The following is a 23839-nucleotide window of genomic DNA, read 5'->3' as shown; positions in this document are numbered from 1 at the left end:
TGTCATCATAAAATAATTTACATTCTACAATTCTACGTTGTAGGAAGTTATCCAACCAATAGTGAAACATTTATTGTACCATACTCCGTACCGACTCTTAAATCTATGGATTGTACCTTGTGTTGTTTGGATGCTTGTCAATCAAGCAAAAACGGCTGTACCGATTAGAATGAGATTAGTAGGCATATAGGCGTACAAAACTATATGCCTGCTGTATAGTGAGTAAAAATTTGAATTAGTAATTGGGGAGGGAGGGGAACTTTGTCTAAACTGTCTTATGGACAAAGTAAGCGTTTGTTTTTGAATTAAAGTTAGAAAGGTCAGTGTTTTAAACACGATTGAAGTCACGAAGGACGTCTTGCAGTTCGTTATATATCTAAAACAAGATTGGAACTAGTTATATGTATATGCAGCATATTCCGTTATAAATTCTTAATAATATCTAAAAAACAAAAGTAAAAATATAGTAAGTAAATAAATTAATGATATTTCATCTGTGTTTTACAGGGGTCATTTTTTGGCCAATTTTATTCCTAACATATGAAAATTACCGTTTGATTTTTAAAATTGTTATAACGTTACAATCGTTTAAACCACTGTAAGTTCATTAACTGGGGGGCGACACAAATAGATATATCATGCAATTCGATATCAGAGAGCTGATAAAACAAATGCTGAATGTATTGCGGAATAACCTACTGGCAGTGTAACAGAGAGAAATACTCGTAGTTTCGCAAACTGTCGCAAGTTAACTTGCTGCTATCGCTAATCTATACTTTTATACTAATATTATAAAGAGGAAAGATTTGATCGTTTGTTTGTTTGCATTGAATAGGCTCTGAAACTAATACACCAATTTGTTTCACTGGAAGCTACACTATCCCCGGTTGCTATAGGCTATATTTGGTAGGTAAAAACGCGTCGCGCCTGTTAGTCAACACTAATATTATAAAAAGGCAAAGTTTATGGTACTGTAGCGGATAATCTCTGGTTCTACTGAACCGATTTTGAAAATTCGTTTACCACTAGAAAGCCACTTTATTTGTGAGTGTCATGAGCGATATTTTATCCCAGAATTCTCAAAGAAATGGGAACTACGAGGGTGAAACCGCGAGGCATCGGCTAGAGTGTAATAAAATATGGAACATACAAATGCGTTCCTTGAAGAAGCCATAGAAGCCGCATAATTATAAGCCCTAGAATCATTTACCCTCCCGACCAATAATTAAATTTTCCCTAATTTGCCTTTGATTAAACTATTAATTAGGTGAAATGGAGCGGCGGGGATTACTAAAGCATAAAACGATTTAGCTACTCCGTTGCCCGTTGCCGAAATAAGGTTAGCGAATAAGTTAGAATAAATAGTGATAAAGTGTAAACAGAAATGCCAACTTCTGCTTTTCAGTTGCCAATATAATGATATCGTTTCTACAATAGTGGAATTTACTGGAATAGCGAGATTTTGTGTTACTATCTAACATACGCTTGACTGAAATCATGACTGATAGAAAACACGCAGCGATGCGGTTTAAGTTTGAGCCCGCTTGCTTAGAAGATACCAATTCACATGATTGATAGGTGTTCAAATTAAAAGTGGCACAAATAATATTTTAAACTAGAAATAGGGTAAGTAGCGCATTAAAACTGAGGCGGGCAAATATATATAATTGTCTTAATTTCATTTAGTCGTTTATTAAACAAAGGACGTTATTGAAACAAAAATACTTAAATATCGAGTACAATATCGAGTTGTGTGTTCAGGAAATGTAAAAACTATAGGTACTTATATGTACATAAATATATGATGTAAGTAAACACAAAATTGTGCATGTGTGCGCTCATGGAGCTATATTCGGAATACTTTTTGACCGTGATTTTGTAGGTACGTAACATATAATATATGTATAGTATAAAAATATCTTTGCTACTACATAATAAATAATAATTTTTCGTAATGTGCTTGTTTGCAATAATGCTGGATAAGAACCAATAGAACAGATACTTTTGATTTTTATAAAGTCAAATTATTATTATTATTTTTTTTTAATCTTTACAAGTTAGCCCTTGATTACAATCTCACCTGATGGTAAGTGACGATGCAATCTAAGATGGAAGCGGACTAACTTGTTAAGAGGAGGATGAAAGTCCACATCCCTTTCGGTTTCTACATGACTTCGTACCGGAACGTCTTTGTCGGTAGGATGGTAACTAGCCACGGCCAAAGCCTCCCACCAGCCAGACCTGGACCAATTAAGAAAATCTTAATCGACCCAGCCGGGGATCGAACCCAGGACCTCCGTCTTGTAAATCCGCCGCACATACCACTGCGCCCGACCGTGCCGTAAATAATATAGCCAACGCTATTCATTTTTGTATACAAACAAGCCAGAAACCAGAAAAATAAAAAAAAAAACACACTTACATCTAATTCCAATTCCAACTTATTGATCTCATCGGTCGCTGCGTTCAATTTCTCCAGCTCCACCTGGAAATTATTGAAGTACTTGAGACAATCGCACGACACTCGCACGCGGTCCCACGCGTGGGGCAGAAGCAAGCAACAAGTAGAGACGGGAAACAACCGAGACATTGTAATGGTTGGCAAAGCAATCTCAACAATCCATTCTTTATCATTGTTATCTCTTTAGATAAATATGTTACGCCTTAGAATAATAACGCATGGTGCGGTTACGTTCATTCTTTGATTCTGATTCCTCTTGCTATCAGTAATTTTTGTCTATGACAAGATTAAATTACTTAAATATTTTATTGCTAATAAAGAAAACGAAAAACAGCTGCAACTTTGAAATAATATCCGTCTGTAAAAAACATAGCTAAAATTTAGTTAGTAATAGCTATTAGGTTTAATAGGTGTAGCATACAATATTTATCACCAATCACCACTTTATTATAAATATGATAATAATAGCAATTTATTATCTAAAAAACGGTCAATTTAATTTTTAGCTCATTTTTGCACACAAAAAAATTTAAATTGTATTTGTACAATCCTTTTGTATTGGTATCTGATAAACTTGATCCACTTCTACTTCTATGCGTTATTATGCTAAGTCCCAAGCAAACACTAACTGTACCTTATGTTTGGAAAGTTTCCTGTCCCTACGTTAAAAAGCATCTAAATAACTAAAAAAAATAAAAGTACTTACATTTAATACATCTCTTTAAGACATGAATCTTGGTAACGTAAATAAAGTCCACAAGAAATTGTTATTGTTACATTTTATTATCAATTTACATACATATATTTTTAATAGTTATTTTTTGAATTATACAACACATGCCTAATTTTCAAGATATAAAAATATTACACATTCATAGATTAGTTTAAAGTTGCTCCGAATTATTGATTGAGAGCTAATTTAGTGCTGTACCAGGTTGATCTTAGAATCTATGGCTTTTATGTTGACTCTCTTTTTTTTTAAACATCTACTGATTTATGTTATGTTTGGAGCTGTATGTTCAAAACATGAATTTAATTTAAATACCCAAAGCATGATTGTTACATTTTATACCTAAAACATATTTTTGAGCAAATTTTGATTATTGTTGTTGTTAAGATTTTTTCAAAATTTGTATTTAAACTTTTGAGAGATCTACTGCAATTATAGTAGAAATGCAAAATGATTTTCTTCTATACACATTTAGTAGCAATCTATTAGCTCTCACTCATTGAAATATTACAAAAATTATGCACATTCTCAAACTCTCGGCAAAGTGGATACAGATTTATAAATTATAAAACTTATATAAATATTAAGATATTATATTTATTACAGTAATGGAATGGTTCAGTTGTACTAAAGTATAGGATCAATCCTAAATCTGTTTATGACATTGAACATGTCACTTTTGGTAAATGTTGTGATATTACAGTGACTTTCAATAAAGGTTATATTAGGCTAGCTACACACAGTAATATTGTACTTGATCATGATTGTTGACACACATCATGACACACATGATTGTTGAAACTTGATCATGATTGTTGACACACATCGCTAAGGGGCACCTTGACCTTGCACCCAGGTTACTAGACCTAGGATCTACTTAGATTTTCTCTCTGCCACATAATGGACCCCACATCTGCACAGTGAATCCATATAATGCTAAGATATCTTGTCTATAAGGTAAGGTTGCCTAAAGTGATACCAAACCGTTTTCCAGATAGCATGGGTACAATGACAGTCACCTGTATGACGTTCATAATAAGAACGAAAATAAACGAACTGTCACCTGCACTATCCTACATGAAAAAAACTGAATAGTCAATACTCAAGCAATATTACTGTGTTCTTTCCTCAGCATACCTTACCCTATCTTCACATATTGTGCAAACCTTAGGCCGAATATGAACAAGTAATAAAGTAATAATGGTTAAAAAAAAACATAAAAATATGAAACAAAATGAGATTACAATTGAGTAATATTTAAATATGAATATTAATAAAAACTACCTAAGCAATTACACATTACATTATTTAACATCAAAACACAAATTAATTCTTTAATACTAAAAAAAAAATATTATCTCCGGTGGTAGATGCCAATAATAATAATTCATAAGAGAAATCAAAATTATTATATTAAACACTTTAAATAGCAAACAAAATATATGTAGAAATTATATTTTTTAGAGATTCATAACAATTTAATGCTGTAAATTGTATGATATTTTGCCAAATTTTTCAAATAAAGCATACAAAAAATTAAGTTATATATATTTATCTGATTTTTAAATTCGTAATTATAACTCATATTATTATTGTTTTACCTCTAATAAACACTATTTCATAGTGCTACAGAGTACTAAAGACACAACTTAACATTCAGAATTCTAATAATAAGTATAAGCAAAGAAAATAAACCTAAAGTCGGATTTATATTTGTCTGACGTATTGTGTTGTGATGCATCAGAACAGAATCTGTATCATACATTTTATATGGCAATGTTTACACTTATGTGTTGTGACATGTTGTAATGGCTTCTTATATGTCGCATACAAAATGCATGAAACCAATTCTGTTCGGATGCGTCAAGACACTACACGTCAGAAAAATATAAATCAAGCTGGATTTAGCAATCGATGAAAAAATAAAATCTAGCCTAAGTAATTGAATAAATTGCATAACACTGGCATTAAGTGTTGCGTTCAGTAAATAATATTTGAATAACATGTAAATACTCAAAGTCGATGAACTGTTTGTGATTATATATGTACCTACTTGTAACTAAATACACAATATTCATTATTATTATTTATGATTAATGTCTTGAAGAGTTTTTCAATAGATAGCAATTAGAATATCTACATTATTGACCTCAGGAGGTAGATAGTGAATAGACTCTACAATGTTGCAGCAATCGCTTTGCAATAATGTAGATATATATTCTATGTTTTAAAGCTTTATTTCTTGGTGTAAGTAATGGCTTAGTTGGCTTAGTTAGTTAAATAATAACAATGTAAGGCTTTTCATTCACAAGACATCAAATATCAGACTCTAATAAACTTAAAGACTATCAAAATGGACAAGATCATTTGATATGCTTTTTGAACAAAGGTCTTAATCATAATTGTGGTTTGTGATGAGGCCAAGGAAATACCTCCATGCATCCCAACTGATATGAAAAAGCACACCATTCATATTGTTTCTAATAGTCATTTAGAGAATTTTCTAATTATTTATATCTCTAGTAATGGTCTATAGTACCTTAGACCCTTGTGATAGATGACAATATCCTTTGTTTAGTTTTGCTTCTCTCATAGTACATGCATGTCATATCAGCTGTGACTCACAGAAGTGATTATTAATTAAGATAATTAAAATAAGTTTATAGGTTCTTAATTAATTTACATCTATTATGCATGAATGTGTGACAAATTTAGAAAATTCATATATTATATTACACATTAATAACTATGAGTTAGTAGTGAATAATGGCACAATGTATACTCTCGAGATTAAGTTGGTGCAACTTTTGATTATATTATATTATATAAGATACAAATTAACCAAAAATATTTTATTGATAACCATCATAAGTATCGAACAAATAATTAATTAATAAAATATTAAAATTGACATAATATATTGTGATTGTAATGTAATGTGTTTCAGTGGACAGGAAACAGTCCCATAAGGTACCAATGATAACATTTATGTCAAATATGATTTTCTTTCCATAACTTTGCCTCATGTTTTAAATTCATCTTTACGCACTTAAATAAAAAAATTGGACCAATCAGTGCACATCACTGTCACAAATATATTTTCCAGAGACGAAACGTCGTTTCACAAGTGAAAGTCGGTAACCACTGCCAATGAGTTCAAACTCAATGCCCGATAGTGTTGCACCCTCACAGTTGAATTGAGATGAGATAGTTGCACTATTCGAAGGTCCATCACTTAGCTCAAACCTTGCCCTCAGGGACCCTACACCCCTGTCTTCCGAATGTTGTGATAACTCTGTAAATCTCCAAAGAGCTTGTTCGTTCTCTGCTATCCATGTATTCTTTGGCATAGCTATTATGTTTGAGACTGAGCCACTCATAGGCACACACACTGAGACATTAAGCAGCGGTGATGGTGGACTCATAGCGTGAAGATTGTATTTGTAATCTATTTTGAGGTCTGTGTGGTCTTTTTCACACTTCCAATGAGCCACCATTTGGAAGGGGCAGGACACTGCACCAGTTTTTGGGCGAATTTGGTATTTTAGTATATCTACATTGAAATACTGAGCTGTGGGGTTTTTCTCACTCTGCCTCTTCAACAAAGATGATAATGCGGGCATGTTAAATTCAACAACAGTAGTGTCTCGTGTGGACATCATTGCATTTATACTTATGAGCTGTTTATTGGGTAGCACATTATCAAGTCTATGAATGTTTTTCAGCCTAAAGCAAAGTTTAGCTGGATTGGGATTATTAGCAAGAACACCCACTATACCAGTAGGGAATGAAAGCATCATATCACCAGACATTTTTACTTGACATTTAGATTCTTCTGTACCACGAAAATAGGAGTGTATAATTTCATGAAATGCAACGGCTAACGGTATGGTATCTGCCATGCCGATAGTAAGAGGCGATGGACCACGTGACCCTGAGGCGGCGGCGGCTCGAAAGTCACCTTCCGATCGCCTGGATGGTGGACGTGGTAATGAAATGGTTGATATTGTTGGAGTTGATGTTCGAAAGTTTGATTGGGTCATTTCACCAACTTCTGTGAAAAGGTCACTGACATCTGTGGTTGGGACTGGGGTGGGACTTTCTAGTAGATTGGACTGATTTCCTTGTAATGGAGCATAAGGGTTAGACACATTACCATGTGGTGAAGCTGGGTTACTTGCACTGGGACTGGGGAAAAAGTTCAAGTCTACCAAAAAGTCACTGCTCGCTTTGCTAGCATTAGCATTTGAACCCCTTCTTGTTGTACCTATTTTATATTTTAAGCCTATGTTTTCAACTGTAGCTCTAAGCTCGTCCACACTTGCTGACATTGGAGCATTTCCATTGCTAATAGGTTTTATTTCAACATGTATCTTTTGTTCCCTCTCTTCCTCAGATTCTGAATCTGTTGAAGAGTAAACGCTGCCCTTCTCGTCTTTGGGTCTTATACAAAAGCCTTCCTCGTCAACCTCCGGGGAGTTCATCAGGTCCTCTTTAGGAGCCTCCTCCTCCTTTTCTTCTAAATCAGACTTATCACCAGCATTTGAATTTTCAGATATTTCTTCTTTTTTCTTTTTAGATTTCTTTGCTTGTTTATTTTTTGCTTTTCTACTTCGAAACCACTTTGATTCCCGAATTGTGCTTCGGTTTATGTTATCATCTTTATCTGGCACAACACTGGTGGCTGGTGTTCCACTGGGGCTCGAAGGTGCTGAGCACGGTGCACCAGCTTCATTACTCACACTGGGTTCATCTTTGCTCTGAAAATTTGGTGTAAATAAATTCAACAGAGAGGTTGTTCTCCTTGAGGTCTTAGCTGCAAAAGAAGGCTCTTTTTTAGTTGGTTTAGCAGGCTGCACAGGCTTGTGAGAGCCATTGGATACTGTGGATATTTGATCTGCTTCTGATATAGAATTATTAGCAGAACCAGGTTTTGGTAGAGTGGGAATCAGTTCCATCAAATTTGCCTTCTCTAAAGCATTATACTTTTCCACAAGAAATTGTTCTAAAAGCTTTTCTACAGTCAATTCGAGACACTGGTGTTTAAAATCTCTATGAACTTGGCCCATGAGATCATGGTTGTTTTGGATGATGTCAGCATAAGCATTGACAAACTGTTTCATCTGTTTTAAATGAGCTTCCTCTACATCTTGAAAGTGTTTACAAGTTTGAGTCATTTTCTTTTCAAAATCCTGTTTAACAAGACTGTACTTTTCAGCAAGCTGTCTAAAGTCTTCATGTAATTTTTTTAACTTAACTTCAGCTTTTTCAATATCTTTAGAGGAGGAGTTTTCTTTCTTCAGCTTATCCAGCTCAGCTGACTTAGAGGTGTACACATCCTTTGCTTTCTGCAAAGCTTGTTTGGTATTTTGAATGAGCAAAACAACTTCTAAAGTACTAGATTCTGAGTCTTTGACAGCTTTGTGCTTCTTGTGTAGCTCTTCAGCATAACGAGCGACATCTTTCACAAGCTCACTGACCTTTTGGAACATGTGTTGATGCAAGTTGGACAGTTTCTCAGCTGAGCACTTGAGGACGCCCCAGAAGGGTGCGAAGGTGCCCTGAGCACAGTTACTGTTAGCTTGTTTGGCGAGCTTAGTTAAAAGTTTCGAATTGGATTCTTCAATGTTTGACCTCTCTCTAAGATACTCCGAGAGCTCCTTGCTGGCTATAAGTCCGTATTTCATGTTTTGATATAAAATATCGTATCCATTGTGCTCGTTGGAGAAATAATCTACAAAGTTGACACTCATCTTTGCTGCTAGGGATGCAACGATTAATTATTCATACATTATTTTTCATTCACTGACCTGTATTCTGGGGTCGAGCTCAGTCTCACCGTTGTCGTCGGCCGGGATAGTGAATGAAGATTCTTCCATTGTAGTACCTGCGACTACGAAGCCACCCAATCTCCTAAATTACATCACCGACACAAATCACAATGCATGTAGCGTCACACTCACTTCACTTTTTTTTTTACATTTATCACACGAACATGACGTCAACTTTTTGATATTGTGACTATATAAATATAGTTATCAAAATGATAAATAGATTAGTTTTATTTTGTAAAATTATTCAATTTACAAGTAATCAAATAAAAATTTTTTTATGGTACAAGATGACGTCCACTCTCTGGATGTCAAATAAAAGTAATAGACAATGAATATTTACTTTTTATTTAATCAGGTAGTGCTTCACTTTATTGTTTGAATTTTTTCTAAATCGATTAAAAATCGAAATCAAAGATTGTAAGTATAGTCGGATCCAAGCTTCTTGACGTTTCCTTTCCAAACATCGTGCGGTAAGCTGCGCAATACAAGATTTTAGGTGTTACGCATCGGCGCGGTGACAGGGCATCACCCCGGTCATTCGCCCAGGGACGTCATGAATATTGCATCCGACTAGGTATAAATGTGTAGGTGGAAGTCTAATTTATAATACTGATAAATTTTAAACTACAAAAACCAAGAAAAAGTTCACTTAATAACATTTGTTATTAAATTTGAGTTGTAGTTTTACATTATGCTTATTGTTTTTAGCTTCTAGCCATACAGTCATTGCAGCTAGTACAAGAATAGATGCCTAATCTATATAAAAATAAACTTGAGGTACTAATAGATTGGTAGCTGAAGTCTTAAAACACGTCGTAAGCAATTTTGGAGACCCTTTGCTTTGATTGAGATGCGTGTTATTTGATTGTGTAAATGCTGCAGTCAGTCACTAGTGGATCAAATAAATAAATAAATAAATAAATACAGATTGGTTCTGATAATTTACACTATTTAAAGGCCAAGGAAGACAAGGAAGAGACATTGACGAATAATTTGATTAATGTTGACGTCTTTAAAAATACTGAATGATATTATTACCTTCGCATTTGTTCGACTTTAATATTCGATATCATTAGTCGATTCAAAAAAACGAACTTCACTATAAATGTCAGTTCCAAACAAAATAAATTGTCTATGGTATAATCCTACTTAATGAAAATGTAATGTGATTTTATAAGGTTGGATCTTCTTTCTCTTTTGCACTTATAATAAAGTAGCAAGAAGCAGATAATTAGAAACAACCATGTTACCCAGGAGTGACTACTGTGCATTTATTCGGTTAACGATGCTTTTCAGCTTGTCAAACTTGACGATTTTGACGTTTCAGTTTTAACAAGTACAAATTTGCTCCAGCTTCGAAGAAAGTGTCCGCTGGTAAAAAAAAGTGATTTCTCTCTTCTGGTCGAGTGACACAAGTAACAGTTGTAGAACACGCCTTGACGATACATCTCGCTTTCAGAGTTTATTTCTGAAACGGTGACCGTAGTCAATCTGTATGCAACTGCTACGCGTTGCCTCGACGATGTCTTACCAGGGATCACCATATTCGGGCCCAGCGGACGAATACGACTTTGAGGACGACGGGTACGACGATATAGACGAATACAGGGACCCGGAAGACACATTACAGCAACCGCCTGCTGAAGATAGCGATGAAGGTAAGCTTACAACACTTTGTTTACGGTCGATGTACGCAGCCTATTTTGGCGTCGTTTTACTGCCGTTGTTATTAATATAAAATGTTACAGTGCGTTTGTAAACAGAGGTTATGTAATTACTATAGTGAGGCTAACTTGGTTTTGTTTGGTGCATTCATTTGCCTTCCCGCCTTTTGTCTCTGACCCCATATATGACGTAATTAACCGATGAACCACTTTCTCTTTTCTAAAAAAACATCAACTTGTCACTCGATATTATAAATCTCTAAGCTAAGTAAAACGTAATATGTATGAGTTCATTTATCACTAACCTTAAAAATTAGTATCATTTTAATCAATAAAAATATAATTAAAATTTAAACAGAATCTAATGAAAAGTAATTTTTCTATATTTGGAGACTTGGTACAACTTTCAAAAGGATCTAGAGACAAACACTACAAAATATCATGAAATATATTATATTTGGGCAAACTACTGTAATTTGCACTTAACATACCTTCATAGAAATACTTAAAATGACAGCTGAATGTCTCAACAGATTGTAGGAATAATGAGAGACAATGACTAGACTATAAAGGTGGGTATACACATGCTTACATACAAATATGCCATGCCTCATTCCCATAGGGGTAAGACGAGACCACATCACTTGATTTGCCTTTGCAGGTCTCTGTTGCTACTACTATTCTTATCAATTGCTTCATACAAATACAATACAAATTTATCTGCTTAGAGTACTTTTGATCTAGCCTTTATTGAGAATATCCCAAACAAAAATAACTTCCTGGCTTATGAATGACAATGACTATACATTTACTTAGTTAGGATTTCAATCTAGTTGATGTTCCTTGGACACATACAAAACATAATCAGCTTTTCGTTCCTGATCCACTCTGAAAAGTTATAATATGGCCTTCCAGCTTCCGTTTTCCCTACCACCTACAATCCTGGATATATTCAAGTCAAGAGCGAATAGCCATCTTCTATTGTTCCACCATAGACTGCATCATTGCTTACTGTCAAGCATGACTACTGCAACCAAGAACATGTAACAAAACCAAATACATATAAACCTTGCCTCATCTCCCATAGGGGTAAGGAGAGACCACAAATAACAAATCTAATATTTCCAATCACCTTCACTTTATAAAATCCTTTTAGAAGTTTCCTTTCATTCATGATCATGTGGTCAAACTATCTGTGCATACCATTCTCAATTTTAGTTGTTACATCTTCTTTTAAACATTTCTTGCTCTGTCATTCAGTGATATTACTCCATATATTACATAATCCTCTCATCTGTACTGCATTTGCTTTAGTTTTATATTTCTTCTGCCATATCTATGGTCACTTTCACTATAATTCACAAAAATATTTTTCATTGCTTTGCTTTGCTGCGGTACAAGGTCAATTGATCTCGTAAGTCTAGCATCTTCAAGAGTTACGAGGTTGACAGACCTCAAAGTTTTAGTATGAGGTTAAAAAACCTTGTACCGCACCAGGGGAAAGTACAGTAAAATCTGTGCCACAGCGAACATGCGGAATGAACATCATCAATTTCATTGAATCATGTTGAAAATTGAAGAATTTTCAGTTATATTTTCATGTTATAATTATTGTACCTGTGCTGTGTGCCATACTAAAAACAAGATAACATGGCAAATATATTCTTATTCTAAAATAAAACTTTTTTTTCTTAATTTAGACACTGAGGAGGCAAGTGAAACAGACATTCCCAACAATGATGAGCCAGTTGAACTTAAAGAACAGTAAGTAACATCTATTTATTATCATAATTCATACACAACTTTCATTATTGCCTAGTTTTAATACATAAACAGAACTTCTAAGTATGACCTATCTGCTGCAAACGTCCTGAGCTGCTAGCATCCAGCGAAACCCTGCAACTCTCTTGATGTAGTCAGTCCATCTGGTGGGGGGTCGACATTGTGCTTTCTTGTGTAGTCCATTCCAACATCCTGGGATCCTAACAGCCCTCGGCTTTTTGAATGAACAAGACTAACGGAGGGCTTAGCTCAGAGTTTTTCTTTCTACCACACAATGAATAGCACTTGTATGATGTATCCATGAAATGCTAAGATTTGATATACAGAGTAATCATATATTCATCTGAAACTCACAGGATGTACCAAGACAAACTGGTGAACTTGAAGAAGCAGTTGCAACAGCTGGAAGACAACATTCACCCTGAGTTCCTGAAGAGGGTGAAGCGGTTGGAGCACCAGCTGCATGAGAGGCTACGCATCAACAGGATATACAAGTAAGAGACTGCCTCCTTTGTTTAATGCTTAGCTTATGTGGCTTTAATACATGAGGTTCTATGCTTAAGTGCTAGTTTCAGCAATTAAATATCATTGTTTGAAGATTCTCAGTTAAAGCCTAGAATTTGGATGTTGGTGGTGTAGTAACTTGTTAGCTTACTCATTAATTTGGTCTTTATTAACAACCTTTTAAAATAAACGTCAATTCAACTGAGAAATGTAACGACCTACTGTATAATATCCACGAAAGGCACAAGATGACTTTTGTTACATAGAATCTCATTTTCGTATAATATGTCAACTACATACTTACGTCAAAGTTAGTGAATTAGCCTGCTGTTCTGATAACTTTCTTAAATACATAAAACTACTAGACTAGACTAGACTAGACTAAAATAATCAAAATGTTTTTCTTTACAGAGATCACATGTATGATGTCGTAGAGAGAGAGTATGTGGTGGAGAAAAAAGCGGCTGCAAAGGAGTTCGACGAGAAGAAGATAGAGTTGCGGGAGAACCTGCTCAATGATTTTGAAGAGAAGAGGAAGCTTATAGAAAGTGAACGCCATAGTATGGAGTTAAATGGAGATTCTATAGAGGTAAGAGTTATTTAAATCTGTATAATATTGTTGTATTCACTCCTAACAGTATTTTCGCTAAGTTGGGAAAGATGGAAAAGTGTTTTGAATAAGATTATTATTGAAATAAAATCAAATCAATCAGTATTATTTGCAAATGTTTATGCTACTATGTGTATACTTCATAACAAGTCAGTAACAAGTTCTTCTCCGATAAAGATGGCCCTTATATTCCGTTTACCAAGACACTGCTTCGTTTCAAACATTTGCCTCTCGTTAACTGTCGTCCGTCGTTATTGTTTATTCAAACGAATTTCCCCTTTGATTCAGGTAAAACCGCCCATGAAAAGGATACTGCGGCGGCGCGCCAACGAGCCCGCGCCGGCGCCCGAGAAGCGCCGCAAGCCGCTGGCGACCACGCTCACGTTCCAGCTGGACGAGCGCGACATCGACGCCGACCTGCGCGCCATCGCACGCGCCACGCCGCCGCCGCGCCACGCGCCCGCCAACCACCAGCCCAGGAAACATCTCAACTCTAACAGCTGTGAGTAAAAGCGCGCCGCAAGCCGCCCACCACGCTCACGTTCCAGCTGGAAGAGCGCGACATCGACGCCGACCTGCGCACCATCGCACGCGCCACGCCGCCGCCGCGCCACGCGCCCGCCAACCACCAGCCCAGGAAACATCTCAACTCTAACAGCTGTGAGTAAGAGCGCGCCGCAAGCCGCCCACCACGCTCACGTTCCAGCTGGACGAGCGCGACATCGACGCCGAACTGCGCACCATCGCACGCGCCACGCCGCCGCCGCGCCACGCGCCCGCCAACCACCAGCCCAGGAAGCATCTCAACTCTAACAGCTGTGAGTAAGAGCGCGCCGCAAGCCGCTGGCGACCACGCTCACGTTCCAGCTGGACGAGCGCGACATCGACGCCGACCTGCGTGCCATCGCACGCGCCACGCCGCCGCCGCGCCACGCGCCCGTTAACCACCAGCCCAGGAAGCATCTCAACTCTAACAGCTGTGAGTAAGAGCGCGCTGCAAGCCGCTGGCGACCACGCTCACGTTCCAGCTGGACGAGCGCGACATCGACGCCGACCTGCGTGCCATCGCACGCGCCACGCTGCCGCCGCGCCACGCGCCCGCCAACCACCAGCCCAGGAAGCATCTCAACTCTAACAGCTGTGAGTGGCGCGCTTAACTAGGGAAGTAAGTTGGTGAATGCATTACGAAAAGTGTAACAGGGCGAGACGTAAGATGCGTGCTGCCAACAGTGAAACAGTGTTCGTTGTTTTAAACTACCAATAGATGGCGTTCTTAGAGAACTTTGAAACAATCCCTATTTGTATCTGTTGCGACGCACTTATGCCTGAGGCTCATAGATGGCGCTTTGATTTTTGTCAGAACTTCCACTTCAGTGTAATAAAGCAAGCTCGTTTTTCTTAAAGTTCCACTTCTAAAAAAATAAATATTTCAGGTGATTCACCTATACGCGAGAGCGGAGCGAGTGCCGGAGCGGGTGGCGGGTCCGGAGCGGGCGCGGGGAGCGGCGCGGGCGCGGAGGCGGAGACGCGTATAGAGGACGGCAAGCTGCTGTACGAGCGGCGCTGGTTCCACCGCGGGCAGAGCGTGTACGTGGAGGGGCGCGACATGCCGCGCTTCCCCGCGCACATACACGCCATTACCGACGAGGCGGTACGTATGTGTTGCTATGCAGGCAGCGGAGGCACAGGCTGAGGCGGACGCGTCTTCTACTTCTTCTTTCTTCGGGAAGGCCTTTATAGGTCTAAGTGTGTCAGTCCTGTCCTGACGTAACCATACCTACGTCCGGATGGATATGACAGCCTAGTGCATATAGCCTTCGATTCGGAGGGCGTGGGTTCGAAAGTTTAAGAAATTAAATTTCACGTGTCTCTAACGGTGTGGGAAATTTTTTCTTAATTCTCTATGTGAAGTTTGCCAATTTGCATTTTGTCAGCGTGGTGGACTAGGGCTTAACCCCTCATTCTGAGAGGAGACTCGTGCTCAACAGTAAGCCGAATATGGGTTGTTAATGATGATTATACGTCAAAAATAATAAAAATCTCATTACAGATATGGGTGAAGAAGACCAACTTGGAGCGAGTTCGGATATACGTGTCGCAGTTAGCGCGCGGCAAAGTTACGTTGAAGCGGCGCGCCTCGTAATGTACTGTGCGTTGTCACTTAGTGGTTATGTTGATCTCGACGCTCAGCGGCGTGCATAGGGCTGCAGACCAGGGTATGTACTAGACAAACATGGTATACAGCAAAATGTAACACATTCACAAAGTCTTTTGTTACTTTTGCATATAATGTTCTTATAAAGAGTTTGTTCGGGGTACATTCTCCAGACTTGTTTGACATTATTTGACAGAGTGGTCGAACTCATCACCGAGGGGTGGTGGTTCGATCCCCGTCTAGTTTGAGGGGAATGTGGAAAATTGGTAAAATTTTAAAAAAAGGATATTGAATACCTTTTTTTTAAATTATAATTAATTTGTATTGCTATTAATTTGTATTACTACAAGTTTATTTGACTCTGTGGCCAAAACTGAAACAAACGCAGCGGTCGCCATTTTGAAAAACATTATAATCGACATCCAGATATTGTGGCTTAAAAGCGTTTGTTAGTAGTTAGTACACACTTCTTTGTTTACGGATGTGAAGTCCAAGGTTCGAATCCCAAGTTGGGCAATTTAAATTGGCACATATGTGCCACACAAAATCCTTAGTCCTTAGCCTGATCTCTCTTGGGTCTTAACTACCCAAGTGATTAGGAAAGTGAGTATTGAAAGTGCACAAGTGAATGCACTTGTACACTAGAACACCTCGTAAATGAAATGGAATGTCGAGAGGTATTTATATAGTACACGCTAGATTTTATATATAAATGATGCATTTTTATATTGTAAAGTGCCAATAATTAATTTAAAGTTATATGGATGTAAATATAATTTTCAATGAGATTTGATGATATACGTACTGGTATAGATCACAATGAATATGTTTATTTAATTATTTTGGGTTTTTGTTTGTTTAATGAAATGCCTTTTATCAGAACTATAGTCATAGTCTATACACTATTCAATATCAATTGAGAACTGTAAGGCCTACTTCGGACTACTTTAGTATTTTAGTCGAGTACGAACATTTTTTGGATTTACTGGCCAAATATTTATCGTACTCGCCTAAAACACTGAAGTAGTCTGTACGGCCTATTAGGGAACTAAGGAGTAGTCTAAAAAAATCCATATTTTATATTCTCACCACTGAAATCGAATATAGTTTCACTTGTTATTCCTGCCAAATCTATTAAAATGTTTTTCAAATAGCATGGTGCGGGTGACAGTTCGTTTCGCTCTTGAAAGTTGGCCGCGTTTCGCGATAACAGTACGTGTTATGGACGTCATTAGGCAACTGTCACCGTACCCATGCTATCTGAAAAACACTAGGTCCCTGCAACACTCGAGTAAATCCACATTTATCACATTATATGATAGCTTTCTAAGCCAGCAGGATAACCAATTGAAATTGAATATAGCAGTAAAATGTGGGAAATAATAAGAAAAAGCACTAAAGAAATCTGTAATGTCTAATTTTGTTTTTAAATGTCGCGTTTTCAATAATGGATAAACTAGTATATGGTTAAAATAATCGGCATATTCCAATAAATAAAAGACCCTACAGGCGTAATAAACGTCTGACATATCTAGCTACTCGAAATACATATTGTCGACCAATAGCAGGATAATTGAAAATATATCTCTCTCTCTTTCGTCCCATTGTAACGAAAGAAAGAGCAATATTGTCGATTGCGCCGAGAAACATCACGTGATATCTCGTAACGCCCTGGATCTATTTTATAGTTAAGTCTATTTGTAAATATTTGTGGTATTAAATTTAACGAATTAAAAGGGCTTCAGAGATTTTTGAATGGCCAGCCGCCATTTTGATTTTTTTTCGAAAATATTGTTGCATGTTGAAGCCTCTATAAATCGATATCATTATCTACATGAAATAATAAAAATTGCCAATATATTTTATTATCAACTAGGTATAGGTCGCGGCCTATAACTTGAACTATGCGGAGTAACTCATTTTAGCGACGACGTACGGTCAAGTAACCATAGCAACATTTTGACGTCATTAAAATAGCGTACGAAACGTTTAATTATGTGACCAATTTGTTTTAATGTACTGGGCGATCACGCAGCAAGGGTTTAATATTTTGCTTATTCACTATCTTTGACGTAATTGCTACGAGTAGTTAACAAAATTATTAAGTACGAAATGTCATCCAGTGCTTACTGGTGAATATAATATGTACTCTAAGATGTCATTTTGTCAATTGATTTGATGTTTATTGTAGGTTGATAATAAAGACCAAAATAGTTAATAGGCCAGCACATGACCGCCATTACAGTTCAACTTGCTTGCCGGGATCTATACAAGCAACTATACTTTGCTCTGAAGCCTTATTAAAATTAAAATATCTTGCCTAATTTCGGCATTGTCTGTGGTATCAACTGGTTGGAAGGACATAGGCGATAGCCAAAGAATGGGTTCAATTCCCGCCATTTCCAAAATTATTTGACATTATGTGTATATCTAAAACTAACTCAAATAGATTTATTCATTTAGCTAGGTCTCAAACTGCAATATAATTTGGTGGAATATCAAAATGGCGGCCGGTTAGTTAAAATTTTATAACATTCCTTAACAACCAAAACAAAGTACGTCTAATGAAATCGACGAGTATACGTTTAACATTTAACATTGAATTGTTCCTAATTATAGAGGACATAACAAATGTAGTAGTTTCAGTAAATTCTTATGTACAGGATGTCCCATAAATAATGGATTGGATTAGTTTTAGATTAGCAGACGATGTAGCTTCCACTTCAGTTACTTGCGGGACATCCTGTATACACACTCTTTAACCAATGGATAATAATTGTAAAAGGTTGTTGGTGGAAATTTTAATTTTTAGACTATTTGGATGATAAAACAATAATTGTTTTTTATTTTCTGATTGTAAAAAGACATGAATGACTCTTTTTACAAAATCAAAGTACTTTACAGTTTTTCTCTGATTTAAATTATTATTTTACATAATGAATGTAAATTATAAAATAATAATCATGTCAACAAATTAAATGGAATGGTTATCATTACATATACCTATGTTATGTATTTTTCTTTACTCACAATGTTGTAAATATGTAAATAAATGTAAATATCATCTTTAATTATTAAGATCAAATACCGCGTATTGTAAATGAAGTCATTTTTGTAATACGCCTTTATTTTTAATATTTTTTTTTCAAACTTTGTGATCGAATTACTATGTATAAATGAGATGTGACAGATTGTAAATAATTATAATATAGTATGAGATGATCGCTCATTGTAGATGATATTTGAGAACAAGATCTTTTAAATATATACCTATGTATTATAAATGAGAAATTTGTTTTTTTTTTCTGAATGTCCTATACCTACCTACGAGCCGTGATAGCCCAGTGGATATGACCTCTGCCTCCGATTCCGGAGGGAGTGCGTTCGAATCCGGTCCGGGGCATGCATCTCCAACTTTTCAGTTGTGTACATTTTAAGAAATTAAATATCACGTGTCTCAATCGGTGAAGGAAAACATCGTGAGGAAACCTGCATACCAGAGAATTATCTTAATTCTCTGCGAGTGTGAAGTCTGCCAATCCACATTGGGCCAGCGTGGTGGACTAATGGCCTTACCCCTCTCATTCTGAGAGGAGACTCGAGCTCAGCAGTGAGCCGAATATGGGTTCATGACGTATACCTACCTAGTACCTACGTAAACCTACTCTTTATTTTATTGACTATAGTTTTTGGAGACAGTCGTATTCATCTTTACTTATGGAATAATCATTGACCTCTTATAATAAAAGGACGCACAATCATGTAGAAAATTTCACTTAAAACTGGCCAATTTTGCTTTATCAGTTTTAGAATTATTGGTAAAGAAAATTATACCTTTAAATGTAGTCCAATATTCAATAAAATCCCAAATTCAGAGCAAATTCAACCTTATGCATTGAGTTTAAGGTTGAATTTGCAAATGTGACTACTTGAATTGAGTGCTAAGAAGTTGTTTTTTGGCACTTATTGAGTGGGGACGTTTTTTGGTCGCTGATTGTGCTTCAATTTTTTAATAGGAGATCGATGAAAATAATATAGTTAATATCAGCTGACAGGGCAGAGAGGGGCAGCTGATACCTTGTAGATGTTAAAAAATTCTTCATGGGTCTATTTTAATCCTAGAAATAACTTGTACCGAATCGTAAATCTATGATTTTAATGGTAATGGTGAGAAAGGATATGCAGCACTCTACTTCATTGCGGCTTGGCGGACTTACGTTGATAATGTTAAATTCATTAACGAGCACTTTCTGATGTTAATGAGCCTCAATAGCTCAACGGTAAAGCGTTGAAACTCGTGGGCATTAGATACCCCATTTATCGAGGAAGCCTAATAGGCTATATATTATAGCCATATTTTTACGGGAACGGGAACCACGCGGGTGAAACCGCGCGGCGTCAGCTAGTTAAGAATAATATGGAAACTGAACGCGGCATTGTCTCTTTTAGGACTTGATTAAATACGTTACATCGTCATTAATTCATTTTGTTGACATTTCGAGCTTGTACGGCGCCGATTAACCGCTTTTTGTGCCAAATATGCGAAATCAAGACGGGTTTTTTGTTCATTGCTGGGTATTTAAGATACATAGAAGTTTTGTATAAAAAATGTTGAAACCAGTCGCGGGAGTGGACCAGATAAGTAAAAGTTTTAAGAATTTATATTATTCTTATCTGACTAGGTAGTAGGTACCTAGGTAGGTATTATTGTGATCTGTCTTATCGACTTCAATACAGTTTTGTTTTTTTGTACGATGTTAATTTTATTTACTTACAAAAATTAAGTGAACTTTGCTGGTATCAGCTGGTCAGATATCAGAAGACAAATAAGACAGGGTAAAACTTATTTAAAATATCATATTTTTATTCAAACACATTTTCTATCGATATTTATTTTTATACTATCGAATTGTCAACAATATCGTTAATTTGAGTTCAAATTACGTTTACGTGATAGTTAATAATTTGAACTCAAATAAAAACAAAAAAAACGAGTCGGTATGTATTTGAACTCAAATACATTGCGACTCGAACCCAGGACTTCGTGATTCAGAGAATCATAACCATAACCACTAGAACATCGAGGCAGGAACGGGTCTGTAGCCACGTGGCACGTTGATGCTACAATTGAAAACGGTTCACAGGTCACGTGATCAAGTTATCGATCGGATCTGTCATTCCCATACATTTTTTCTAATTTTCGAAGCGTCAGCGTTCGTAGAAATAGAATCGACTTGCCATATGGCTTGCCATATGACTTGCTACAGGCCCTGTTTTTGCGTTGGGGAGAAATGTTTTTCGCTAACACTAGGTTATAAAACACTTGTCTCTACTGTGAACACAAACTAATGTTGACTTTAACATCGAGGTGTGACTTTATGGACTGTTTGCGGAATCCTAAAACTCGTCGCAAAGCTATAAAATAGTAAGGCCATAAACCCAACCGATCCAACATGTTAGATTTTATCGAGTCAATAACGATTATCATAAAAAACAAAATACGACCATTTAAAAGCATTGTTTGGATAAACGGTTGGAAAAATCATAAAAAACAATAAGATTTCATATTTTCTATTAAGAAAATAAACTCTATGTAGGTAGTAATTGTTTATATATTATGTAGGTACCTACCTAGGTTGAGTATATTTGAAAATATTCGATTGGTCCCCACTTTCGCCCCCCAAACAGCTGAACCGATTTTGATGAAATATTCTAAGATCGCTGAATAACCAGCTTTCAAATGAGAAAAACCGTTTCCGGACATCCGTTTAAGTGGTACGGTGTCACATACAGACACAAACACAAATACCGGCCAAAGCGGTAATCTATACTTACAATAAATCTGTAGAGAGGTCAATCCTGTATAATATATGTATGTATAATATAATATTTCCAAAATAACTATCAGGGGGTGATTAGTGATCGACACAGATGACAAAAATGCAATCAGTAACATTTTTGTCTGTCTGTCTGTATGTTCGTTATAGAAACAAATATTACTCGACGGATTTTAACGAAACTTGGTACAATTATTCTTCATACTCCTGGGCAGGTTATAGTATACTTTTCATCACACTACGATCAATAGGAGCAGAGCATTGAAGGGAAATGTTGGGAAAACGGAAGAAGTTACTCAATTTTTACAGCGATACTACTGTAAGGGCTTGATTAAAGAGGTCCACGGGCGGACGAAGTTGCGTGCGTCCACTAGTAACAAATATTTTTGCGTATGGACTATGGTTAGGTTACCCTCGATTCAGAAAACATATGTCTCGATATAATATACTATCAGTATAGGTAGGTATACTTAAATGTATGATATGCAACAATAATAGTTATTAAGTAGTCAAAATGTTATACAATTCCAATAACATTTACAGAAAAGGAAATAGGAATATTTCACTAAATCGCCTTGGCAATTAAAATGTAAAAATTCTTTTATAACAATAGAAACACATTAGCGAGTTGTTCCTTCCCACCTACGTTTGGGTGCGGCTAGCATAAGGCTGATCGCACATAATATAGTACTTATTTACAAAACTACAGAAAGTACAAGCGCTTTTTCTGTGAACCCTCTAAAAATATTGCCCAATACCTACTCATTTACTGAAGCCCTTTGTTACATTTTACATTTTTGCTTCGAAATCAATATTATGCGGAATTACAAAAGATTCGCTATACCTAGTTGAATTATAGAATTTGAAATATTTGCCTTAAGTAAGCAAAAAATTAAAGTGATGGTCAGGTATATTTCATTCTGGCTAAATAATTTTAATAATTTCTACGTGGACCATGCGATAGAGAATATTGTGCACATTTTTATAAAGAGAAGATAAATAAATAAATAAAATAAAAGGTGATAAGTATTTTAATTTGTTAATTGTTAAATTATGTAAGTTATTATTTTGAAATGTTGATTTTCTTCCCTTTTATTTAAAAGAAGAACCCTTTACGGTGAAGGCTTCCTCCAGGTGCTGCCATTTTGATCGGTCTTTTGCCTTCAGTAGCCGGTTTTTGCCGGTGAAATTCATGACCCTCCAGAAAGAAAAGATAATACTTCTATTATACTTACGTCTACGCAGCGCCGGCCCGAAGTAAATTTTAGAATGGAGCGAGATCCGATTATGGCGCCTCTCCTTTTTGCTCCAGGATCCTAATAATAATTATAAGTGCCAATTGTGAGTGAGTGAGAGATTGTGTAATTTTAGAAGTAGGTAATAGAATATCGATAACTTCTAAAATCATACTCCCGGACACCGGATGGCAAAGTGATGGCGCCCGCGCACTAAAAATAAAGACAATTCAAAATATTGTTCTTTACCATTTAGGCGCCCTCTAGGATCTGGCGTCTGGGGCGACCGCTCCGTTCGCCGTATGGACGGGCCGGCCCTGCGTCTACGATTATGAATCTCCATAGTTTAAGAATAATCGGGTAGATATTACTTTATGTTATAGTACACTGACTATGCTTCTACACACGTAAACGAAGATAGACGAGTGTGGGCTTGATGTCGGGGCGCGTTTGGAACTCTCGTAATTAAAAAACAATAATGTTATAAGTTTTGACTTTGCATAAGGTTAAATAGTCAAGTGAGCGTGCACGACTACTTCTGAAATCAGTTTCGGTTTCGGCGAAAGTATCGTTTCGGCCTATTTTGGCCGAAACCGATCGATCTCGGTTGGTTACATATATCAAAATATGTGACGTTTCAAAAATGTTTGTTAACTTGAAATAAATAAATTTTGAATATGATATACGATCACCATTATTCAAATTATTAAATCGTCTGACATTTCATGTTATTGTGATTATAGTCAGAAAAAATTTAAGATCGGCAAGAATGTGACGCAAAGGGGCTTTACTTAATGATTGAATCACAAAAAAACATGATACCTACCCAGGTAGTCACCACGTAAAAAATATGCTACTTATATTATAAGTAGCATGTCATGTAACTACTATCTATTTGAAACAAGTCTCAAATGTTTAAAATCTAAGTCAAAATTGATTAATTATACAATTAAGTTTACAAGCACTTTTGTAACGTCAGGATATGCTAAGAGACAATCTAAGAACATAGAAAACGCTAAAGCTAACT

The 23839-nt window shown here is 36.4% G+C and overlaps 3 protein-coding genes across 3 annotated transcripts in view; 1 reads left to right on the top strand and 2 right to left on the bottom strand.

The window, feature by feature from the left end:
- Positions 1–9483, bottom strand: part of LOC112044041 (SH3 domain-binding protein 5 homolog) — a 42345-nt gene extending 32862 nt beyond the window's left edge. Inside the window, exons 1-2 of the mRNA XM_024079768.2 lie at positions 9002–9483; positions 2423–2485 (exon numbers count right to left, since the gene is read on the bottom strand). Of these exons, the coding sequence (XP_023935536.1) occupies positions 2423–2485; positions 9002–9070 (132 nt within the window). The 5' untranslated portion in view covers positions 9071–9483. The remainder of the gene's footprint in view (positions 1–2422; positions 2486–9001) is intronic.
- LOC112044031 (F-BAR domain only protein 2) lies at positions 3226–9007 on the bottom strand. The gene has a single exon (XM_024079755.2). The coding sequence runs from the start codon at positions 8942–8944 to the stop codon at positions 6263–6265; it is 2682 nt and encodes an 893-aa protein (XP_023935523.2). The 5' UTR covers positions 8945–9007; the 3' UTR covers positions 3226–6262.
- Positions 9484–10259: 776 nt separating the features above from the next.
- LOC112044023 (sin3 histone deacetylase corepressor complex component SDS3) lies at positions 10260–19031 on the top strand. The gene is made up of 8 exons (XM_052881739.1): positions 10260–10399; positions 10485–10683; positions 12390–12453; positions 12828–12965; positions 13387–13564; positions 13874–14087; positions 15019–15236; positions 15636–19031. The coding sequence occupies exons 2-8, from the start codon at positions 10521–10523 to the stop codon at positions 15726–15728; spliced, it is 1068 nt and encodes a 355-aa protein (XP_052737699.1). The 5' UTR covers positions 10260–10399; positions 10485–10520; the 3' UTR covers positions 15729–19031.
- The last annotated feature ends 4808 nt before the right edge of the window (positions 19032–23839 follow it).

This window comes from Bicyclus anynana, chromosome 5, assembly GCF_947172395.1.
Source record: "Bicyclus anynana chromosome 5, ilBicAnyn1.1, whole genome shotgun sequence".
NCBI classification, from domain to species: domain Eukaryota; kingdom Metazoa; phylum Arthropoda; class Insecta; order Lepidoptera; family Nymphalidae; genus Bicyclus; species Bicyclus anynana.
The sequence above is the reverse complement of the archived record's forward strand: the minus strand, read 5'-3'. Positions and strand labels throughout refer to the sequence as shown.